This window comes from Myripristis murdjan, chromosome 7, assembly GCF_902150065.1.
Source record: "Myripristis murdjan chromosome 7, fMyrMur1.1, whole genome shotgun sequence".
In the NCBI taxonomy this organism is placed as follows: domain Eukaryota; kingdom Metazoa; phylum Chordata; class Actinopteri; order Holocentriformes; family Holocentridae; genus Myripristis; species Myripristis murdjan.
The window spans coordinates 4,671,973-4,694,266 of NC_043986.1; the positions used below are offsets into that span (position 1 = coordinate 4,671,973).

The 22,294-nt window shown below is 43.5% G+C and overlaps 2 protein-coding genes across 3 annotated transcripts in view; one reads left to right on the forward strand and one right to left on the reverse strand.

Moving 5' to 3' along the window:
* Positions 1-8,732, forward strand: adrm1 (ADRM1 26S proteasome ubiquitin receptor). 2 transcript variants are annotated; one of them, XM_030056430.1, is made up of 10 exons: positions 1-131; positions 2,701-2,943; positions 4,495-4,611; positions 4,760-4,970; positions 5,493-5,574; positions 5,689-5,825; positions 6,311-6,445; positions 6,593-6,750; positions 7,429-7,531; positions 8,092-8,180. In XM_030056430.1, the coding sequence occupies exons 2-10, from the start codon at positions 2,734-2,736 to the stop codon at positions 8,178-8,180; spliced, it is 1,242 nt and encodes a 413-aa protein (XP_029912290.1). In that variant the 5' UTR covers positions 1-131; positions 2,701-2,733. The 2 variants fall into 2 exon arrangements, with proteins under 2 accessions (XP_029912290.1, XP_029912289.1); XM_030056429.1 differs by lacking the exon at positions 1-131 and having other exon boundaries at positions 2,734-2,943; positions 8,092-8,732.
* A 296-nt stretch (positions 8,733-9,028) lies between these two features.
* lama5 (laminin, alpha 5) overlaps positions 9,029-22,294 on the reverse strand; it is a 151,434-nt gene continuing 138,168 nt past the window's right edge. Inside the window, exons 64-80 of the mRNA XM_030056408.1 lie at positions 22,038-22,171; positions 21,476-21,641; positions 20,839-20,973; positions 18,905-19,056; positions 18,403-18,535; positions 18,085-18,228; positions 17,841-17,971; positions 17,571-17,738; positions 16,032-16,164; positions 15,722-15,876; positions 14,268-14,460; positions 13,415-13,552; positions 12,596-12,755; positions 12,379-12,509; positions 12,125-12,218; positions 11,883-12,002; positions 9,029-10,755 (exon numbers count right to left, since the gene is read on the reverse strand). Of these exons, the coding sequence (XP_029912268.1) occupies positions 10,607-10,755; positions 11,883-12,002; positions 12,125-12,218; positions 12,379-12,509; positions 12,596-12,755; positions 13,415-13,552; positions 14,268-14,460; positions 15,722-15,876; positions 16,032-16,164; positions 17,571-17,738; positions 17,841-17,971; positions 18,085-18,228; positions 18,403-18,535; positions 18,905-19,056; positions 20,839-20,973; positions 21,476-21,641; positions 22,038-22,171 (2,436 nt within the window). The 3' untranslated portion in view covers positions 9,029-10,606. The remainder of the gene's footprint in view (positions 10,756-11,882; positions 12,003-12,124; positions 12,219-12,378; positions 12,510-12,595; positions 12,756-13,414; positions 13,553-14,267; positions 14,461-15,721; positions 15,877-16,031; positions 16,165-17,570; positions 17,739-17,840; positions 17,972-18,084; positions 18,229-18,402; positions 18,536-18,904; positions 19,057-20,838; positions 20,974-21,475; positions 21,642-22,037; positions 22,172-22,294) is intronic.

Genomic DNA, 22,294 nt, shown 5'->3' on the forward strand with positions numbered 1-22,294 from the left:
TGTAAGAGTTGGTTTGCGATCCGCCACACAGCTTCATTCAGCAGAAGAAGAAGCAGGAGGAGGAAATCAGATGCGCCGCCAGTCAGCGTGAAGAAGAAAGAAACTTCTGAACTCCAGAAGCACAACTCCAGGTATCCGAACACAAACACTTTAAAACATAAAGTTGACTTTAAGTGTCTTAAATAGCATCACTGTTGACAGACTTACTTTTTTATGTTTGTGTCTTTTTTTCTTGACTGTAAGAACTCACCCTCCGTCGTTAGTCAGTTTAGCCAAGTCATGGGCTAACGTTAGCCTGTCAGTTAGCAAGGCCTATTCAAAACTCCGTAGAGCCGGCTAGCTGGCTAACAAAGTTTGTTAGCCTAGCTTAGCTTCGCACAAAAACTCTTTGTCATCCGTCTTCGCTTGAAGTTTTCAAAGTTGAGCCGTGACAACAACATTGATGTTAACTTTAAAAATCAGAGTTGCTGTGTCATGCTCTTATAGTTTAGACAACAGACATGAAGAATTAAACATTATATTTCAGCGTAAAGTTAACTTGGTGAGTAAACGTCTGCTGGTCAGCCCGGGAGAGCAGCTGTCAGTCACTGAACAGATTTAAATTAGCTGCAGGTATTTTCTCTGCTCTTGGATTCAAGGATTCAAGGATTCAAGGAACTTTATTGTCATACTTTTGTTGATATATTTTGTTGTTTTGTTGATATATTAAAAATTAACAAACGGCATTAGTGAGCAAAAGTCGCTCCTCTTTTATTTTTTGTAGTTTCATTATTCACAGCAGTTTTAGAGAGATGTCACTTCACTGGAGTATAAAAACAAGTTCTGACTTAAAATGAGTTCTTTTGCGAGCCTGACATGTAAATCCGTGTATCATTCGTTCTTTCTATTTTCAATTGCCAATCAAAAATTTAAAAATGAAAAAGTGACTGGTTATTTTGTTATTTGTTTTTTTAATCTAACACCAAAATCCAAAATATGCCTGGTTTTTCATAGTTAAATTTTAGGCTCGGATCAAAAATACGAAATGGAAAAACGGGAATCAGGACTGAATTTGATTTTATTATTTAATTGGTCCGGTTTACGTGACCCAGAAGTTTGGTAATGAGCGGTAGCTCACAGCAGATCACAGCAGCCAGGAGCATTCAGTCCCGCCGCCCTGATCACCGCCACCATGGATAGTTATTAGTGTTGTTTCGAGGACCAAAGCCTGTGACTCTAAAAGAAGAGAACATGACAACCGAAAAAATCAGCTGAGCTGAGCGGCACCGGACACTCACCTGTCAGATCCGGCAGACCTGACCGGGTGGGCGCGGTACCGTCCGGTGCCGCGGCCGGCCCGCCTGATGCCATCCGGTGCCGCGGCCGGCCCGCCTGATGCCGTCCGGTGCCGTGGCCGGCCCGCCTGATGCCGCGGCCGACTGGTGCCGCGGTAGGAGTAGTAACATGGAAGGGCGCAAGCCAGTAATTTCTCCTAGGGCGGCAACATAGGCAGAACCGCCACTGTGCAATTTCACAGAAAAGGGCCGGGTTTCCCAGATCGGTTAAGAAGGTCTCCGGAGCTACTACCCATCATTGTTAAGAAACTCAGCTGATTTTTTCGGTTGTCATGTCCTCTTCTTTTAGAGTCACACGCTTTGGTCCTCGAAACAACACGTAATAACTATCCATGGTGGCGGTGATCAGGGCGGCGGGACTGAATGCTCCTGGCTGCTGTGATCTGCTGTGAGCTACCACTCATTACCAAACTTCTGGGTCACGTAAACCGGACCAATTAAATAATAAAATCAAATTCAGTCCTGATTCCCGTTTTTCCATTTCGTATTTTTGATCCGAGCCTAAAATTGAACTATGAAAAACCAGGCATATTTTGGATTTTGGTATTAGATTAAAAAACAAATAACAAAGGAACCAGTCACTTTTTCATTTTTTAAATTTTTGATTGGCAATTGAAAATAGAAAGAACGAATGATACACGGATTATAGACTGAGATGAGGTTTGTTTGTTTTTTAAATTTACACATGTAAGAAACTTTGTAAAATATACATAATAAAATTAGCAGGGAAAATGCGAGGGAGAATTGCCTTAAAATCCTCAAGGGGCTTGAAAAGTGGTATTGTCGAGGCAGGAGATCACTGGAAGTAAGTTTACACAATCTGTAAATGCAGGAATACACAAATCCTATCATTAACAGACAGAGTGTACACTTGTGATATGGCTTAGAGTTTCCATAAGAGAAGAAAGATAAAAGCAAGTCAACACATACAATTTGGAAAAAGAAAGGAAAAACAGGTAGTATTCATAATAGGAGTTTGGACATGGAAAATATTGGTTGGATCCAGCTTAAATAGGATATAGGCTAATATGGAAAATATTGATCAAGGAATATTGGGATAGGAGACCTCACCTAGTTATTACCTAGTATTTAATTGGGCTTTGTATTTGGGGCTGTAACTAATGATGTATGGTGAGTAAGAGAGAGGTTATTTTTTATTTATTCATTTAACCATTTAGTCAAAGTGAGCTAACTCTGAAGCAATGTCTTCTGATGTCTGACCAGCAGCCAGAAAACCCAGAGTATGAATTTTATGATGATGTGAGCGGAAAAAAGGAAGACCATCTTAATGACGTGGGAATCAGACGGTGTAAATACTGCAGCGTGTTATGTGTTGTAAACTCAACCTGTCCCTCTCCTCCCCCAGCCTTTTCTGTGCCTACCAACTCCAACACCGAAGATGTCGTCAGGTGCGCTCTTCCCCAGCCTGGTGTCTGGGTCTCGGGGAACCTCCAGTAAATATCTGGTGGAGTTTCGTGCCGGTAAGATGAGCCTCAAGGGCAGCACGGTGACACCGGACAAACGCAAAGGCATGGTGTACATCCAGCAGTCGGACGACTCCCTCATTCACTTCTGCTGGAAGGACAGGACCACCGGCAACGTGGATGATGTGAGTGATTAACTGTTTCTACCTTTACATCACATCTTGCCTAGGGAATGGGGAAAAATCGATTCACTTCAGTATTGCGATTCTTTTTTATGCTAATCCCATGCAGTTTGGCCCACAAACCCTGCAGTCCACATGTGTTCTTGTGGCCTGTTGTAAAATGGTGTGTGTGTGCAGACTGGGGCCTAAACAGTCTTGGAGCTGCATCAGTTGGCTTTGACTGGAAAGCTGAGACTCTTGTGGGTCTTTTCAATGTAGTGAGAGCATTTTTTGAAACGTGACATCACTGTATAAAATGACCTATTGTGACCTCTAGGATAATCACAGCCTCAAGAAACTTTAAAGCCACATACTAGAGGCCGAGGGCATTTAGAAGAATGCCTGGTTTTCCTATTTGGGATTTTTTATGTTTGTTTTTTTCCTATTAAGATTTCCATTCCAGTTAGTGAGCAGAATTTAATCCAGAGATAAGCAGGTTAACCAGTAATAAATTTTAAGAACCAACACATTGACGACAAAACCAACTCTTTAGTTTGCTGCTCCTGAACATGCAAATAGAGAATGGTGATTAACAGTGAGCACGTTTACATGCACACCTTATTCCTGTATTAACCGGAATATTCGCAGTATTCCGGTTGCGCACATGTCATGTAAACACGCACCAAACCCGATTAAGGTCATATTCCGGTTGGAGAGAATTCCGAATAAGCCCCCTGGAATATTCCTGTTCCAACCGGAATATTGGGGCATGTAACCACCTTAGTCGGAAAACTCCCCGAACCGGAATATTCAGTCACGACTGCGCATGCTCGACTCACAAGGACTTCTGTGGCGTTTTTGTTGCTATGGTTACCTGCAAGCGGGGAAAACGGCATGGCGAACAGCAGCAAGAGCCAGGAGACTGCAGTCCACCTTCAGCTAATGAAAGACTTAAATATCACGGAGTATATCGATGGGAGAAAACATAGAAATAGCGACAGAAGAAGAAGAAAAAGTAGAAGAAGACGAGGAAGAAGACTTCTTCGTCTGTTTTTCCGGCAGACCAGACGCCTATACGTGTACTGCTGCCCCCCGCGGCTGAGTGTCGCATTACGTCAGAGAGTGGAATACGCCGAAACACGGGGGCATGCCAAGTAACATGTAAACGGAATATTCCAGTTGCCGCGGCGCAGTTACCTTAACCGGAATATTGAGCCGAACCGGAATATGGCGTGCATGTAAACGTACTCAGTGTTTATCAACTGGTGTGATTGCACTTTGAAATTCAGTGGCAGATTATAGTGCAGTCCTCAGACGTGTGTTACATTTTGCAGTGACTCTAAGGGAAAACTGGAGGCGGCACTCCACCTGTGAAATCAAGACTTAGACACATAACTTTTTTTGCTGCTTTTTTAAAATTCAGAGTCTTTATTTCACAGTTGGAGTGTGGCAGTTGTTGGACTGTGATTTAGTCAGTCAGTCAAAGTTGAGAGAAGTGCATTTATGTCGTTTTTTTTTTTCTTTTGTGGAGGCTTTATGTTCTGTGGTGTTTTATGTCCTCGTTTGCTTTTCCAGGACCTGATCATCTTCCCTGATGACTGTGAGTTTAAGAGGGTGAACCAGTGCACCACCGGACGGGTCTATGTGCTGAAATTCAAGGCCGGATCCAAAAGACTGTTCTTCTGGATGCAGGTGAGAGGAAATATAGTTTGCCTATGTGTATTTAGGAGTTCCTATCTGTGCTGTACAGGCAGACTGAGGGAGATGGAGTGAAAAATAAAGGAGGGAAAGCGAGTAGCCCCTGCTGTCAGCTGACTCTGTCCTGTCCTCCTTCTATCAGGAGCCAAAGACGGACAAGGACGAGGAGTACTGTCGGAAGGTGAATGAGTACCTGAACAACCCCCCCATCCTCGGAGCGCCGGGCAGCGGGGGCAGCGGCAGCCACGAGCTCTCCGCCCTGGGAGGAGAGGGCGGCCTGCAAAGCCTGCTGGGAAACATGAGCCACAACCAGCTGATGCAGCTGATCGGACCAACAGGACTGGGCGGACTGGGTGAGCATTTAGCCGATCAGCTCCTGCCAGGTGCCACAGTGTTGACAGTCAGATGGTCAGCAAGAGAATGAAGCTTCGTAGAATACTAGTGTTTGTAGCACAGCTCTGTGTTCTCCTCTCCTCGCTGTTGCTCCTGCCGCTGTCAGGGCAGGTGGAGACGTCAGGAGCTGTTCATGTTGTTTGGTCAAACTTTCTGTAAAGTCCTTATTTCATCGTGCTGAGTAGTGTTTTTCATGTGGTACATTTTGCTCTACAGTCAGTCAGCTGACCGCCACATGAAGAAATAGAAGTGTCCTTTATGAAAGAAGGCACAGAGAAGTCGGTTTGAAACAGATGCTTTTTACATGTATAGGATTCTCTTGGTTTTAGGATAAAGGCACAGATTTATTTGATTTTCCTCCTCCTTTCTTCTCAACAAACGGCAACACAAAGTGCAGCGTCTCTGTCCCTGTACTTGCTTGAAATAAAACAGGAAATGAATTCAGTGGGGACTCATTTCCACTTGCTTGTTCCTGTCTGCAGGAGGTCTTGGAGCTCTAGCGGGACCAGGACTGGCCAGTCTGCTGGGCAGCGGAGGCCCGGCCACCAGCAGCTCCTCCTCCAGGTCAGCAGGCTGCAAACTGGAACTAAGACTAGTCTGAGGAAAATGTCCTAAAAGGCAGTTCACATTTTAACCATACACAGTTGGACTAATAAGGTGTTTTCCTCTGTCCTCTAGTTCTCGTAGCCAATCAGCAGCCGCCACGCCGTCGTCAGGTGGAGCTCCCAGGCTCAGCTCCTCTCAGGCTCCCACCACCCCGGTGACCCCCGCCGCCTCCACCATCTCCCCTACAGGCGTGGCTCCTTCCACACCAGGTGCTTTAAACACATCCCACCGCCCATCCGTCTGATCATTACTCTGTCATTTAACAGGCTTGGAAACACTTTACCTGAAGTGGTGCTCAAAATGCATTACAAGTGTAAAATATTGTGAGTGCATGATATCATAAATGCCTTTTGAGGAAAAAAATAGCGGGCACACAAATTTTTGATTTTATGGGTTCACAATTTTATTGTTTCCTATTGGAATTAAGGTTTTTCTGTGCTTTTAATGGGCTTTAATTGGTTATAGTCATGACAGGGCACATTATGTGTTACACAAAACCAGATGCTCTGCAGTTGCCTTTTCCTAATAAGTATTAACTCTAAACATGAGGAGAATTTTAAGAATTTTGAATTTGGGGGGAAAACTGGTTTCCTGCAACAAGCTTCTTCAGCCTGACTTTATGTCTTCTCTTATCTGTCAGAGCTGGATTTTTAACCGCTCCTTGCTTTTTTTTTTCCCCCATCCTCATTCCCAGCCTCCGCCCAGACCCCACTGGCCCCTGCCTCCGTAGGAAGTCCCGCCCCAAACCAGCCCATCCAGCTCAGCGACCTGCAGAGCATCCTGGCCACCATGAACGTCCCGGCGATGGCGGCTACGCAGGGAGCAGGAGGTGAGGGACAGAAATCTAGAGAAATTATTTGAATGAGATCCATGAATTGAAGCTTACTCCACTGCTGTGGGGCATGGGGGAACGACAATAAGTACATATTCCAAAAAAGCACGAGTTCAGTTTCCCGTGTGTGTCCGTGTCCTGCAGTGGACCTGGCCAGTGTCTGCACCCCGGAGATGATGGCCCCCATCCTGTCCAACGCCGAGGTGCAGCAGAGGCTCCTGCCCTTCCTGCCCAGCGGGGAGAGTCTACCTCAGAGCGCCGAGGAGATCCAGAACACACTCACCTCACCACAGTTCCAGCAGGTGGGACCAACACACACACACACACACTCACACACACAAACACACCAGTGGGAGCCTTTTCTCTGGATAGTGAACGGACAGTGAACTTGATCTTCCCAAGTCCTGAAAGATTTTAGAATTCCATACAAAGCCCTTTTCTAACATGCAGGTACACATAACTTATGCTCAGTGTGCAGTTCAAAAACACATGCTACTTTTTTTTAAAGATGTTTAATAAATCATTCCCTCAAAGAAAAGAGAGCAGCCTCTGCATTTTCCCGCACATGGGATTTTCAAACAGCTAAAGCTTTCAGAGTTTCTCGCTGATGGTGAAAAAAATCACCTCCAGCATATTTATCCTCTTAAGTAAAGAAAGAGAGAAACCAGAAAGGCAAAAGATCCTCTTGGGATTTTTTGCTTTATGGGAGGGCTGAACGATATATCCTCATCATGTCATTATCTGGATATGAACATGTGATATTAATATCTCAAAAGGCAATAATATGGACAATATCAGTTTTAGGACACTGTTGCTACAGTTAAAATTTCAAATAAGTGTGAACCCACAGTCATATCGTGGATCATATCGTGGATCATAACGTTATCGAGATATTTGGCCTACACATCGAGGTATGTTGTGTCCACGTTGTGCAGCTCTAGTTTATGGAAAGTGCATCTGACTGATCCCTCCTCTCTCAGGCGATGAGCATGTTCAGCAGCGCCTTGGCGTCCGGGCAGCTCGGGCCGCTCATGAGCCAGTTCGGCCTGCCAGCAGAGGCTGTGGACGCTGCCAACAGAGGAGGTGACGCTCACACACACTCATACACACTCACACACACGCACTCGACATCACAGGTTGTGAACAGCAGTACTCTTTTCAGGCACTGATCAGTGCAGGAGTAGTAATTCCTGTTATTCCACAATGCAGAGAAAGACTTCAGAGCTTAAACAATAATTTAATTTATCAGTAAATCAGTCTACAGAAAATTAATCAATGTAAGTTTGTGGTAATTGTTTTGGTGTTTGTGTAAAGTATGAATTAAAACAACATCTTCACAAATGTCAAGATTTAACTGCAAAATGTATTCATTTATTTATTTGGCAGCTGATCAGACTCAGGAAGTAATTTAAAAGATGTCACTTTGAGTTTGTCATTATTTTGGACAGTATATTAAATGATTTAATTTATTAATTGAAAAAAACAATCCATAGATTAATAAACAATGAAAATTAGTTGCAGCCCTAGAAAACATCAGTGGTTTTTATCAGTGTTCACAGCACTAACAAATAAATGAGACACACTCTTGTCTCTCTACATTTTTTTTTTTTTTTTTTAATGAATGGCGTTGTGTTTTTGTCCAGATGTGGAGGCGTTTGCCAAAGCCATGGAGGGCAGCAAGGGAGGCGAGTCCAAAGACAAGGACGACGACGAGGACATGAGTCTGGACTAGAGTCTCTGTCCGCTCTCTGCCATTCCTTTCCTCCTGTTGAGTTTTCCTCTTCCTCGCTCTCACCTCCTCTCTGTCGTCTTAAAGTGTTTTCCAAACCAAAGGCACCAGTCTGCTCCAGCTGAGCACAAACAGCCTCAGCAGAGACGTGAGCTCGGGTTTCACTGTGGCGGCCATGTTGCTGCCTGATCCTGTTTTTTTTTTTTTTCTAGAACAAGACCAACTGCACCTTTCAGGAACCAACATGGCCGCCACCGTCAAGCGCAGTGACCCGACTGCGGCTCTGCCTCCTTCCGCTCTGAGAGGACAAAAGAACTGCTTTCCTTCCAAAAATCTATCAAGGAGAAAAAATTATTAGGGGTTTGAAGAGAGAATATTTTGGTATTGCGCCTTGATTTATTTTTTTTCTGTTTGTTTTTCGTACTTTCTGTCTTTCTATTTTGTGATACCGCAGCACAAACTGGTGAGGAGCCTGAGTACTGATCATTTCTGCCTTTGTGTGATTTCTTCTTAATAATAAAAGATAAAAAAAAAAAACAAAACAACAACAACATTGTAATGGTGAAGTGAGTGAGTTTGTAGCTGGAAAAGAAAACACTCTGAGGTAGACAACAGTTTGTATGAAAGAAATTTATTCAGAAATACATTTACAACACAGGGAGGGGGGAGTGGGGGAGGGACAGCTTATTCTTACTGTGCAGATATTGAAACGAGCAGTTATATTTCACACAAAGCCTCACACTCAGTCGGGATTCATGGCAACGCATGAGGGAGCGAGACGGGCAGCCTGGAGAGGAGCTGGGGGGCGAGGATGTAATAAACTGGGCTGGTGAATGTGAATAAAAAAAAAAAAAAAAATCATTGAGGTGGTTTTCATAGTTTAACAATAAAAAAAAAAAAAAAGCTAAAATTTGAGCCTTAGTTTCCTGGCTGCATATGTGGATAAAACCCAGCTGAAATAATAAGCTCGGCACAAATTCATCAAAACACATTTGCAAGGTTGTGTTTCATTTTTCAAGCGTTCAGATTGGACAACGTGCGGCGATTTGTCCATTTGTGTTAGATTACAGTTTGCAGATGGTGTTAGAATAAAAAAAAACAAACTTATTTTGGCAGGGTTTTTGAACTCATCTTTGCTCTGTTCATTCATAATGAAACAAAAATGAAAGTTGCTTCTGAAAACAGTTTTTTTTTTTTTTTGGCAAAATGAAGCCCTGAGTCACAGCGGGCCGTGGCTTCACCTGTGCTCATACAGCTGGATTCACACAGAACTCACAATCTGCAGGGGGACTTTAAAAACCCCTCATATATAAATCCATATAGTTCAGGTTATACCAAAATATACAATGTGCATTTCTATATAATTTCATATGATGTGGATGGATCTGATTATTCCTGCTGGATGGGTCTGTGAGGCTCGAGGGGATGGAGCTTGTTGACAGGGTGAAAACGGGAGAAATATTTTACAAGCAGAGCTGAAGAGCAGGAAGTCAGAGTCAGCTTCAGCTGAGATTTCCTTTTTTTTTTTTTTTCCTCTTCCCCTGAGCTAAAATGTTTTCTGCTCAAAGAGAGGGAAAACTATTTGGAGTCACGTTTGAAATTCATGTGATGTTGAGGTGAAGGAGCTTTTCCTGGCTGCAGACATGAAGAGACACGATAAGTGAAGAATACAAAGGCCATGACACACGGGCGACATTTCTGAGCCATGCAGATGATTAATTCTGCAAAAATAAAAAAATAAAAAAAAAGACGAAGAAGAAGAAGCAATGACCAGCAGAATTTAGGCTGAGTCAAACTAAATCTTTTGTACATGGAGGCTTCAGCTCATTCAGTCGCTGTTCTGCGTTGCCCAGCCGTGTCACTCGTGTGTGACGGAGAACACACTGCAGCAACTCGGCACGTTCGACTTCCTCAGTGTGTGTGTGTGTGTGTGTGAGTCCATTCTGAAAAAAACCCTTAACCTCAACAATAAACTGATTAAGGGATTGGACGTCAAAAAAAAAAAAAAAAAAAAAAAAAGAATATAATCAAATTTACAACAAATATACAAGAATCAGTGATTTTGCTTTAATTGCTAATGTGTGACTTTTGGTTTTTTTGAGATCTGATGTCAGTCTCATTAATCTCGTCCCTGCGGCGTCTTGTCCTGTACCACTGTCAGTATCTGTGCATCTCCAGCCTCACACAGCTCTGTTTCATAGCACCCTGTGGCAACACACACACACACACACCTGGAATAGTAATGAGGACAAAACGGAAAAATAAAAAATATACACTTTTCTCAAAAATAAAAAATAAATATTTTTTTTTAATATATATATCTATTTTTTAAATTAGCTACAGTAACATAAGACACCCACCACCAGTAATTTGTAGTTGGGGAATGTGAGGATAAGCGTGTGTGTGTGTGTGTGTGTGTGTGTGTGGGGCTACATGTGCGGGCAGCCCTGTGTGCCTGCAGCTCCGTGCACGGCCAGCGGTTTGTTGAGCATGGCCGGCCGCTGGTTGAGCGTCGCTCTGCGGATGCAGCCGTGGAAGGAGGGCAGGCCGGCGGGCAGAGCAGGAACCGGCACGCCATCTGGTGGACACACACGGGAACCGCATGTCAGAGCAGCCACGCTCCCTCAATGCAACTTTTTCCACATTGAAATATTCATAAACAAGATGCATTGTACATTTCCGGGCCATGTGTGTTTCTTAACCGCAGCTTTTTCTTTTAAAAGGCCTGTAAGGTGAAAAGTTTGTACCTGACAAGTTCCGGCTACCTTGCCTCTGCAGCCTTCATCAGAGGCATTTGACCTTACAGGCCTTTCAAAAGAAAAAGCTGTGGTTAATATTCATCTGTAGGCCAAATGAACCTTTTTAATATACATGTGTGTTTCTGATCTGCACCGTTTATGCCTACATTTCTTACTTGAAATTGTCTCTCCAGTGTCAGTGATGTCATTTTGGGGTGTGTAATATTTGCTGTGGGTGTGGTCAGTGCACAGAGAAGTCAGAACAATAATGGAAAATATGGGGACATCTGCATTTTTAATTTTTTTTTTTTTTTTTTTTTTTTTTTTTTTTGCAGACTGACTGCATTAGCCATCGCCTCTACATGCTTTTTCTTTAGATGACAGCTTATCAAGATGAATGGCAGGTGCTGGGCTAGGAATTTGATCAACTGGCCCATCCCTCCCTCAACAATATGCAAGATATGTCAGGTCCAAAAGTTACAAAAATTCACAAAAAGTTAATCACACCCAGTGACACACCTGCCTGTCTGCGGTCAGTGGGAAAAGAAAGTCAGTTTCTCCCTGTCACATGACCAACTTTAACACAAAGCTTCACGTAAATCTGTTTAACTACTGAGATCATAAAAAGTTTTGTTTTTTTTAGGGTAGGTAGGTAGGTAGGTAGATACTTTATTCATCCCGCAGGAAATTCACATTTTTTTCAGCAGTATCCACAGATTACAGATTAAGTAAATAAAAAAAAAAAAAAAAAAAAAAAAATAAATAAAGAATAAGATCTAAGTATAACAGCCTGATTTACCATCAAACTGATAAACTCCATGCCAGTCAAGAATGAGGTGAATGTGGTAAATTAATGACTTTACAGCAGTATACATTCCCTTTGGTTTTGTGAAAGCATGCACAGAGCTGTGTGTGTGTGTGTGTGTGTGTGTGTGTGAGTGTGTGTGTGTGTGTGGTGCGTGCTCACCAGGTGCTCCCCCCAGGTAAACTGTCTCTTTGCCCCCTGCGGAGCGGCTCTGTTTGGGGCCGACCATGTGCTCGCTGGCTGCGTCCACGTGCAGCTGCAGGATGTTGTTCCTCTTCACCACTGAAAACACACACACACACACACACACACACATATATCAATATGATGATAAAACACCATGACCGCTCCATTCAGGAAGGGTGTGTGTGTGTGTGTGTGTGTGTGTGTGTGTGTAAACTGACCTGTGATGGTGTGCCAGCGTCCGTCACACAGAGATTCCTCAGGAGTGAAGGAGGTAGAGAATTCACCGCTGCCACTGTTCATTGATACTGTGACCTGCACACACACACACACACACACAGTGAGAGAGAGAGAGAGAGAGAGAGAGAGAGATCAATGCTGGTGTCACTGAAACTTGGCGGTTCATTCTTGCCTCAGTCGATGAGCAGCAGGTTGGGGTTTGCAGGTTTATTGGTTAACAGAGCAGAGGTCTTACCTTCCCCTGATTGAGGACCAAGCTGAGGTGGTGGTCTGCCGATGTCCCAGCATGCAACAGCAGCCCCGAGTCCGAGACGGGCCGAACCTCCAGCTGGATCTCCAGATCCCGACCCAGAACCAAAGACTCGTCTTCGGGGGAGGAGAGGAGGGAGCGATCGGTTAGAACACAACAAGACGACAGGACCGATAAAAGCCAAGGTCGTGTCGGCGCTCACCTACGGCCAGGTGCCCCCCCTGGCTGGAGAAGTAAGCTCCGGGCTGCAGAGGGTTCTGGAAGCAGGGCACCGCCCCCTGGCTGTGGGCGGGGCTTCCTGCGGGCGCCTCGTTCAGCTTCAGATCCCTGACACATCCCACGAAGCCGCCTGAGCCTGGAGCCTGCAGGCCAGAGGAAACGGAAACACGGAGATTTGAATCAGCAGAACGGAACAGAATACAAGTAAAACAGAACAGAACAGAGTTTTATTTTATTCTTATTATACAGGAAAAAATGTAAACACAACACAATCTGTTTATGAAGGTCTAGGTTCTGCTGCTTACAGAGAGAGTTTCAAGGTTTCAAGATTTCACTCTATTGTCATTTCAGCGTACATTTGCAAACACGTTGAGAGTGAAATACTGTTTCTCAGTCTGTCAGCAGTGAAATAAAAAAGACAATCAAATAATTAAAAGAGAAAAACTGAAATAAATGAATGCATGTGGAATCTGTTCTCTGTCTGTAGCGGATGTGATTTAAAATGTGGTGATGTACAACACTTCAGCAAAAATGGACTTAGGTAAAAGTAAAATAACTAACTTTTAAAACACCTCAAAAGAGTAAAAGTACACCAAAAAGTGATTTTAATTACAGTAACATGAGGAAATGTAGCTGGTTACTTGGGAGCAGCTGATGTTTGTGTATAAAACGATGCACAGGACATCTCCAGTTTTCTGTTGGTGACGGTGCACGTCCTCTAACTTCTCTAACTAAAGACTTGAGGTACATGTGAGGTGGTGCTGGGAGTTCAAGGAGCAGACGGAGCGTGCGGCGGCGTTACCGTCAGCGTGGGCGGGGCTCCGCCCACATACAGCGGCCCAGCGAGGCGACTCCGCTCCCCTCCTGGGACTCTCTTTGACTGGCTGTTGATGCCGTCCACGATCAGACTGGCCTTCTCTCCCTCGCGCTTTATAAACACCTGAAGAGACAGAGAGAGGAGCACAACGGGTCAGACGCACACACACACACACACACACACACACACACACACACACACACACATCTCAAACACAAATAGTCACAACATGTCTGTGTTCAGCTTTTTCAGCAAAGCTATACTTTGAGATTTTTTGATGATTTCTCTCTGCTTACGTGATTTACTCTCTCTAAAAACATTCTAATTTTTCTGCTATTCTTTTATTATTATGTTTCTTTTATTAAAGCTTATATTACTGCAACAGCAAGACTTTTGCACTCCCTGTTTTTGGTTGTTGATGAAGGAACTGAAGTGAGTTCTTCTGATGCTCTCATTTTAAAACAATCAACATTAAATGATCAAACATGAAACAAATCTGCAACATTTTTTTTTTTTTTACTAATAAATATCTGTTTTGTGACCGTGAGATTTCCACTGTCTTCTCTAAACGCTCCACAGGAAGTGACACGTTTTATGTTTCTGGTTTGTTCAGACTAAACAGGAGAAGAAGAATTAGGTAGTTAAGCAAAGGAAAACAGCACCACCTACAACATCCACCCACACATCAGTAGAAAACTGACAACAGTGTAAATTATAAAGATAAAAAGAAGACTCTAATGCTGGCCAGTGTTTGATATTTATCCTGATTCTGAAACTGATGTGAATCACAGTTTACTTCCTGTGTCTGAGGTCACGTGACCGTGGTGCGTGCCCTCACCGTGTGCCACTGGTCGTCGTCGTACTTCCTGCGGCTGCGCAGGCTGACCTTCCTCCTCCCTCCGTCCAGCAGCAGCAGCAGGTGGCCGTCCGACACGCCGAGTGACATCACGGCTCCTCTGTGCGGGCCGCCGCCCACCAGCAGCACCAGGCCGTCAGACGAGTTGATCCTCAACGCCAGCGAGACGTGCGGCCTGCGGCGAACAGGGAGGAGCCGCCGTGAAACACCACACCTCCCTCACAGAAAGCATCTCACAGCACGCACAGCCTTTTTTCACCTCTGAGCCAGTTTAGTGTCTCTGTTTGTCGACTCACATATATCAAGTCTCCATTTTTATTTACTCAACAAATGCATTTCTATTGCTATTACTGAAACTGGCTGCATTTATCTTGGAAAAACAGAACAAAAAACATCGATGTTGAGGGGACAGAAAAAAAAAACTTCCCCTTTAATTTTCCTTTAACTTGTGAATTCGAAGCCACAAATCAGAAACTAGTTTTAATCTTTGATCTTTTTGTCATAACAAGATAAAACAAGAGCTTATTGCTATGAGGCCATTTGCAATCACCAAAAACCTCACTGCAAAAATGCAAAATCTTACCAAGGTTATTTGTCTCATTTCAAGTCAAAAATGTCTTATTTCTAGTCAAAATATCTCATTACACTTAAAATAAGACATGATCAGCTCAGAAGTAACTTGTTTTTAGACAATTTTCACTTGTTTCAAGTGAATTTTCACTTGAAACAAGTGAAAATTTGCTTGTTTCATTGTTTCAAAATTTGCCAGTGGAAAAAGTGAAAATTCACTTGAAATAAGTGAAAATAAGCTTGAAACAAGAAACAAATTTTGCCAATGAAACAAGCAAATTTTCACTTGAAACAAGAGACAATTGTCTATAAACAAGTTACTTCTGAGGTGATCATGTCTTATTTTAAGTGTAATGAGCTGAGGCGGATCTACGGGTGGGCCTGGATGGGCGTAGGCCCACCCAGATTGACAGCTTGCCCACCCTATCAGATTCAAGACCAAAAAATAACTAACTAAATAAATAAATGTTTTAATGTCCTTTTTCCAACGTGTATTTTATGCTCGTTTACAACCTCTCGGCTCGTTTACCGAGAGTTTTTTTTTCTTTCATCATATCATTTTATACATGTCTATCTAAAAAAATAAACAAAATGAAATAACAGGCCCATCCAGAATTTTTTAGGCCCACCCATTAGCCATGTTCTGTATCCGCCACTGGTAATGAGATATTTTCACTAGGAATAAGACATTTTTGACTTGAAATAAGACAAATAATCTTGGTAAGATTTTGACTTTTTGCAGTGCTTGGGATTTTTTTTAACTGAATGCAATGTACTGAAGTATTTTTCATTCAAAGAAATGTTTGCAGTTTGCAGTGTGTAATTCAGAGAGAGAGAGAGAGAGAGGGTGAGTGAGAGACACTGACGCAGTGCTGAAGGAGCTGGGCAGTGTGTCGTATCTCTGGTAGCTGTGTGTGGAGCCGCTGAAGTGTGTCGCTCCGCTCTCCTGGGCCGAGAGCTCCGGCTGGCACGACTCGCGTGTGTTTCGACTGCGAGAGCCCGACGGCTTCCTGTGCTTCCCCTGCAGACACACACAGAGGAGGAGGAGGAGGAGGAGGAGGAGGAGGAGGAGGAGGAGGAGGAGGAGGGATGAGCGCTCTCAGTTTCTTGCTGTGTTGAGGTGGTTGAGATGCTCTCTGTGTGTGTGTGTGTGTGTGTGTGTGTGTGTGCGTGCACCTTGTGGCTCTTGCCGTGTTTGGGCGCAGCGGCCAGTATCTGCTGAGGCTTCTTGGCGGCGGGACAGTCCAGGGGAACGTTGACGTTCTCTCGGGCTTTCATCAGGTTCAGAACCATCTGAGGACTCGTCACCCTGAGGAGGCGACGCAGGAAACGTTAGCAGAGCCGAGGAGCCAAACACACACATGCACACACACACAAGGTTTGCCCTGGGACTGTCACTGCCACCACCGATTCTGAGCGGAGGAAAAGCAGGGCGAGACGAGGGGAAAACTGTCCTCTGACCTCAAGAAAATGGGCTTGATGGGCACCAAACTGATCGATTTCATACCAAATAACAGCATGAATTTTTCCAAGGTGATCCTGAAGGTCTCGGTGTCCTAATGTGGTATTTCGGAGGGATTTTTGACCTTTTTTTTTTTTTTTTTTTTTTTTGTTTTGTTTTGTTTTGTTACTAATTTTTTAGTGGTCAAAAATGGTTACATTTTGTACCAAATCTGTGTAACAAATGGTATCAGCATAAAAATTGTTGCAACAGCTTATGACACATAATAAAGCATGGGAATGATCACCCTTCCCAGAAAGCAAAAATCCATTGAATCAACATTGAGATATGGTCATGGCTTAAGATTGAATCAACGTTGATGTCAGACGTTGAAAATAACATTGAAAGCGCTCGTTATGATCAACATTGAAATAATGTTGAATTTTCAATCAGTCTCAACATTGATTCAATATTTATTCAACTACATTATGTTCAACATTGAAATAATGTAGAATAGTCAATCAATCCGAACATTGAATCAATATTGATTCAGCTATAAATGCATTGAAATTACATTGATTCTACATTGCAACAATGTTATTATTAAAGGACCATTACATCACTTTTCAACCTTCATCTGTAGGTTTTAAATATGCCTCATTCAAGCCCAATATAATCACTTTACTCTTCATTCATTCATTCATCTTCTAAACCGCTTATCCTCACTGGGGTCGCGGGGGGGGGGGGGACCAGCATCTATACAATGCTGATTCTACAACATTTTTTCAAATGTTGAAATGGTAGCTGTAATTAAACATTGAATCAACATAGATTTATCAACCTCAACCAAAAAAAAAAAAAAAACGATACAAAAACAATAGGCCCTTCTCCCTAAGGGAGGGCGAGGGCCTAATAACCAATTTGACCAAAATTCAACATTGAATCACTGTATTTTGCTATCTGGGTTATAATGTTCTAGCCCTTATACACACACCGAATAAATAAAACAAGTACCAAAACACAGTGTTTATTACAGATTTATGACTTATGAGCTGCATCTCAAATTAATCTTCAGGCTCCCAGCTTTCTGACGATGTTCACCAATTCTACTTGGCTTCTACTGTTGCCTTTTTATTTCCTCCTGAAGATCCCCCGCCCCTCACTATAATATTAATATTTATCTGCTTAAAGAGAAATTCTATAAAATGCTTTACTGATGACATTTTCAAAGCCCTATCCTAATTTTTTAAAGATTATTTGTGGTGCCTCCTCACCTCTTAATGAACAGGTTGCTGATGCAGCCCGTCAGGTTGTTGAGGGTTTGGTCGGGTGTTCCTCCCAGGAAGATGGTGCCCGCCGAGGGTGTCGCGCCGCGCCCGCCGCCGCCCAGCCTGCCGCCTTCGTTCCCTTTCTCCAGCGTGTCGTCCATGTACAGACGCAGCCTGTAATAAATAAGAGCCACGACACATTCTGAGTCTGAGTCTGATGATCACACAGTGGAGCCACGGGATGTGATGATGCGACCGCGTGAAAGCTGCTCCCACCCGTTGCTGTTGATGTAGAGAGCCACGTAGTGACTGCTGTCATCGTTGTAAGTCTTCTGTGTCCTGATCTCGCTGTTTCCGGCCCTCACCACCACATGACCCTTATCCAAAAACACCTGACACACTCCATCCTGCAGGGGCAAGAGTCACGTGTTACCAGTGTGTGTGTGAGACACTACATGTAATAAATATGAACGTGTTTAAAACCCCCCTGAAGTACAGAGTACACCTGTATCGTGCCTACCTGGGCCTGGTGGTAGAACATGAGTCCAGACTTCTGGTCGGTCCTGAAGCCGAAGCCGGTGTAAAAGTTGTCTCTGAGGCTGGGGACGTTGGTTGGAGCCAAGTCCAGGTAGCTCTGACCGGAGAAGTGAGCCTCACGGGCCACCTGGACACACACACACACACACACACACACACAGGTCAGGATATACGGTGTGTATACACATTAGAGGTCTTCAGGTCTGCCTGATTGTAGTAATATCTGTGTTACTCCTGGAAAACTTTTCCATAGTTTTCCACAGTTTGAATAAAAACACGAGTGGAGAAAGTGCCGTCATACCAGCAGGTCGTCGGCACAGCCGTAGCTCACACCCGAGCTCTTCATCCTCTTCAGGTCGATGTGAGAGCCCAGCGCCTTCAGGTTTCTGAAGCAGCCTTTCAGAGAGCCGTGCTTAGGGAACAGAGGCTTCAGCCTGGAGGGAGGGAGAGAGAGAGAGAGAGAGAGATGGAGAGAGAGAGGGAGAGAGAGAGAGAGGGAGAGAGAGAGAGAGAGAAGGAGAGAGGGAGGGAGTGAGAGAGAGCGAGATGGAGAGAGAGAGGGAGAGAGAGAGAGAGAGGGAGAGATGGAGAGAGAGAGAGAGAGGGAGAAAGAAAGAGAGAGAGAGGGAGAAAGAAAGAGAGAGAGAGATAGAGAGTGAGAGAGAGAAGGGGGAGAGGAGAAGAAAACATTTCAATCAAACACTTCAAAGAAATAAAAATAAAAAGAGCGCAACCATTTGTGCATTTGCATGATTGTGTATGTGTGTGTGTGTGTGTGTGTGTGTGTGCGTGTGCGTGCTCACTTGTCAGGCATCCTGTCCTCTGGGACTCCTCCCAGGAAGTAGCTGCCGCTGAAGGAGGGGATGTCCTCGGTGAACTGGTGGCTGTACAGCGGGATGCGGTTGTTCCTCACCACGATGCGTTTGGAGCTGCTGCGCAGGATGATGATCTCCAGCTGCCCGCCACAAAACCACACAAACCATTAGAGAGCTACAGGCTGAAACCACGACGGGTGCTACCAACAACTCAAAAAAAGGGTTGTGGGGAACTATTTTATATGCAGAAAGAAGACGTAAACGCAAACTAAAATCCCATATATTTTAGGGCTGGGCGATATACCGAAAATTTACCGATACTGAAATTTATGACGATAACCGACGTCACTTTGCTCATGTTGGTATGTTCGGTATTTAAAAAAAAAAATAAATAAATAAAAGTTGTTTTTGTCTTTTTTGGCTGTGTAGGTAGGCCTGTTCATGTCCCTTTAAGACGTTGTACTACGTGCACAGCGTGTGTAGTCACGTGACTACTCCGCATTTTTAATTTACCAATATTTTAAATTATTATTTCAAAAATGTAAATTGCTTATCAAACAGACCTAACAATTCAGCTACCAATGAATGAGCAGTAGTATGCCTGTGATAACATAGATTGAAAAATAAGCCGAAGTGATACCTCTTCTCTGAATAGACAAGCTAAGCCAGTGTGCTGCTGTTAGCCAGTGACTTCAGACTTCAGACAGCGCCACACACACACACACACACACACGCACTCCGGCATGAGCACACAGCAGCGCAGGAGGAGAAAAACTAACGCGCATCCAATTAATGCACTTTCTGGATTGTAATTTAAAAGTCTATGACTTTTAATATGACTGATATCGATGTACAGTCTGGGCCAGCGTTGCGTTCAAGTGCAACTCCAAAAAGGAGGACAAATAAGCGTCCGGCTTGAGGCTGCGCCGGACGCCGGACAAGGCATTTAAATTCTGGACTGTCCGGCCTAAATCCGGACGTATGGCCACCCTACTGCGGCTGCAGCTGAAGTAGGTTCAGTCGAGGAGGACTTGCTTGTCATATTTTATACTTTTAAACTTGGTTTGATTGTCAGTTGTTCAATAAATTTAACTAAAAGTATTTAATATGTATTTTCTTGAGTTATTCTCAGACAGCACAGAGTTGGAGTCGCACTTCTCAGGCATGCAAACTTGTCGCGTCTCGGCTACAATCGCCGTTTTTCTTCGGTCAGTCGGGTCAGTCACGTGAATCGCGCAGTTTGGAAGAGACGCCTGGCTTCCGAGTCCGATGGAAAGTTTTAATGTTAGTTTGAAGGAACCGCCTTACGTTAGACTAGACCTTGCATAACGGGCCATATGAAGGTGGAATTTCCATTAAAAACTTTCCTTCCATTGCAATAAATAGGTCCAGGGAGGCATACTGTCAATATCACTGTCAGTAATTTTTATTTTACAATCATTTATACTGTTTTACTAAATTTATTAAATTTGTGTGGCATGTCATAATTCTTATTGTTGATTTTTATTACTTTCTTATTTTTTATATTATTTATCTTTTATCATTTGAAATGCCCATCCTTTATTGTTGTCTCATTCAATTAATCATTCTTCATTTAACTCTAAATCCACAGTTAACATCCTACATTTTGTCAATCGCTTATAGAGAAATGCAATTTGATTTGTTTGGAAGGTGCTCTAAGACCAGAACAGAACTTGTAATATTGTAAAGAAGGGTTGTGGTTTTTTTGTTGCTTTTAAATTGGATGAGGCCTGATTCTTCCATACAAAAGGCAAACAAGCTAAACTATTTTTGGGTCAAACATGATGAGCAGGGTTTTTACTTTGAATTTAACAAAAAACACAACCCTGAATGATCCAACTTTGCACCACCAAAGCTGCACCATATGTTTCCAACAAAAGCAGGCAGACAGACAGACTTACGCTTTTGGGGTTGGCGTCACTGATCTTGAGGTGCTCTAACATCGTGTCTTTGGGCTCCAGCTCCTTCAGTTCACCGCCGAAATCGTAGAACACCTTGAGCCTGCCCTGAAGCACCGCCAGGCACAGGAAGTTGTCCTGACGACGGAGACAGAGGGCACAAAATGAACGAAAGAATTCAATTGAAAGAAAAAACTGAATAAATGTATTAATGACTGAATACATGAAACAAGTGAATGTAATAAAGTGAATCTAGATTTATGAAGAATTCACAACAAAAGGAATTTAGTTTGTTCAATTTATTTTTGTCAGGAACCATCTTCAAAACCCATTAATCTCAAAAAGAAAACATGGCTTTATAACAGATTTAGTGACTCGCTACTTTCCACCTTCCACAGTGAAGAAATGAATGAATGAGAATGAATGAATGAATTAAATTTAAAGAAAAAAATGAATGAATAAATGGAAAAGAAACAGATTAATCAATGAGTCAGAGCTGTGAGGTGAAAGTAGATATGTAGTTCATGTTGGGAATAGTGTAATGCATGAATGATTCCATATGGAATGAATGTGTGAGTGAACAAATGAGTGAGTGAGTGAGTGAGTGAGTGAGTGAGTGAGTGAGTGAGTGAGTCTTCACCCCGTTCTGCAGAATGAGCAGTATTCCGTTGTGCGACAGCAGTTTGACTTCCTGTTCGAAGCGCTGTATCGTGCCCGCGTCCTCCTTGAAGGTGATCTCGGCGTATCCGGTGCCGTCGAAATACGCCGCGTCGCTCACCCACTGCTGAGTCAGCGCCGGCTTGCTCCTGGGATTTCACATAAAACACCTTCGTAAAAACATTTCTCCTCCACTGGACAGCATACAGCAGAGGAGGTCCAATGTATTTCTGATCCAACGCGTCATTTTGTTACAGAAAAACATCCAGACATAACTGAACATCAAACCTAACAGAACAGAAAATTGAGAAAAGCGAAAATACAAGAAAATGTTTTTTTCCCTGCTTTGTTATATCGTATTTACTGTTGCAGTGTAGGGCAAACTCATCAAAACCCATTTATTGGATTTTGTCTGTAATGGTGATTGTGTTATGATCGTTATGGTTACTGACTATACATTTTCATCACCTTCATCACATTTTGCATCAATTAAGGGACTGAAACTCGATAAACACCACAGGTAAATAACTAAATGTGTGACCGACCTGCCACAGGGCACTTCCTCTGTGGTGTTGAGCTGGAAGGTGTTCTCAAAGTTGTAGAGGCTCAGCACCTCCTCGTTCAGCGTCTCCAGCTCAATACAGCCCTTGAAGTTTGGCAGAGCCAGCTGGGGAGGAGGCTGAACACCAAGACAACAAATCAGAGGTAAACAATAGTTACACACCTTATGTTTGTACTGATATAGTCCTCATGTTTCGCCAGATAAGCCTCAACTTCCACCAAACGCACTTGTGTCACAGAC

What these genes read in the sequence shown, in the direction of transcription:
- adrm1 (XM_030056430.1), top strand. Translation starts at nt 2,734, where the DNA reads ATGTCGTCAGGTGCGCTCTTCCCCAGCCTGGTGTCTGGGTCTCGGGGA. An exon ending in GGCTACGCAGGGAGCAGGAG is followed by an intron (nt 6,446 to 6,592) that starts GTGAGGGACAGA and finishes CGTGTCCTGCAG; the next exon opens with TGGACCTGGCCAGTGTCTGC. An exon ending in GGACGCTGCCAACAGAGGAG is followed by an intron (nt 7,532 to 8,091) that starts GTGACGCTCACA and finishes GTTTTTGTCCAG; the next exon opens with ATGTGGAGGCGTTTGCCAAA.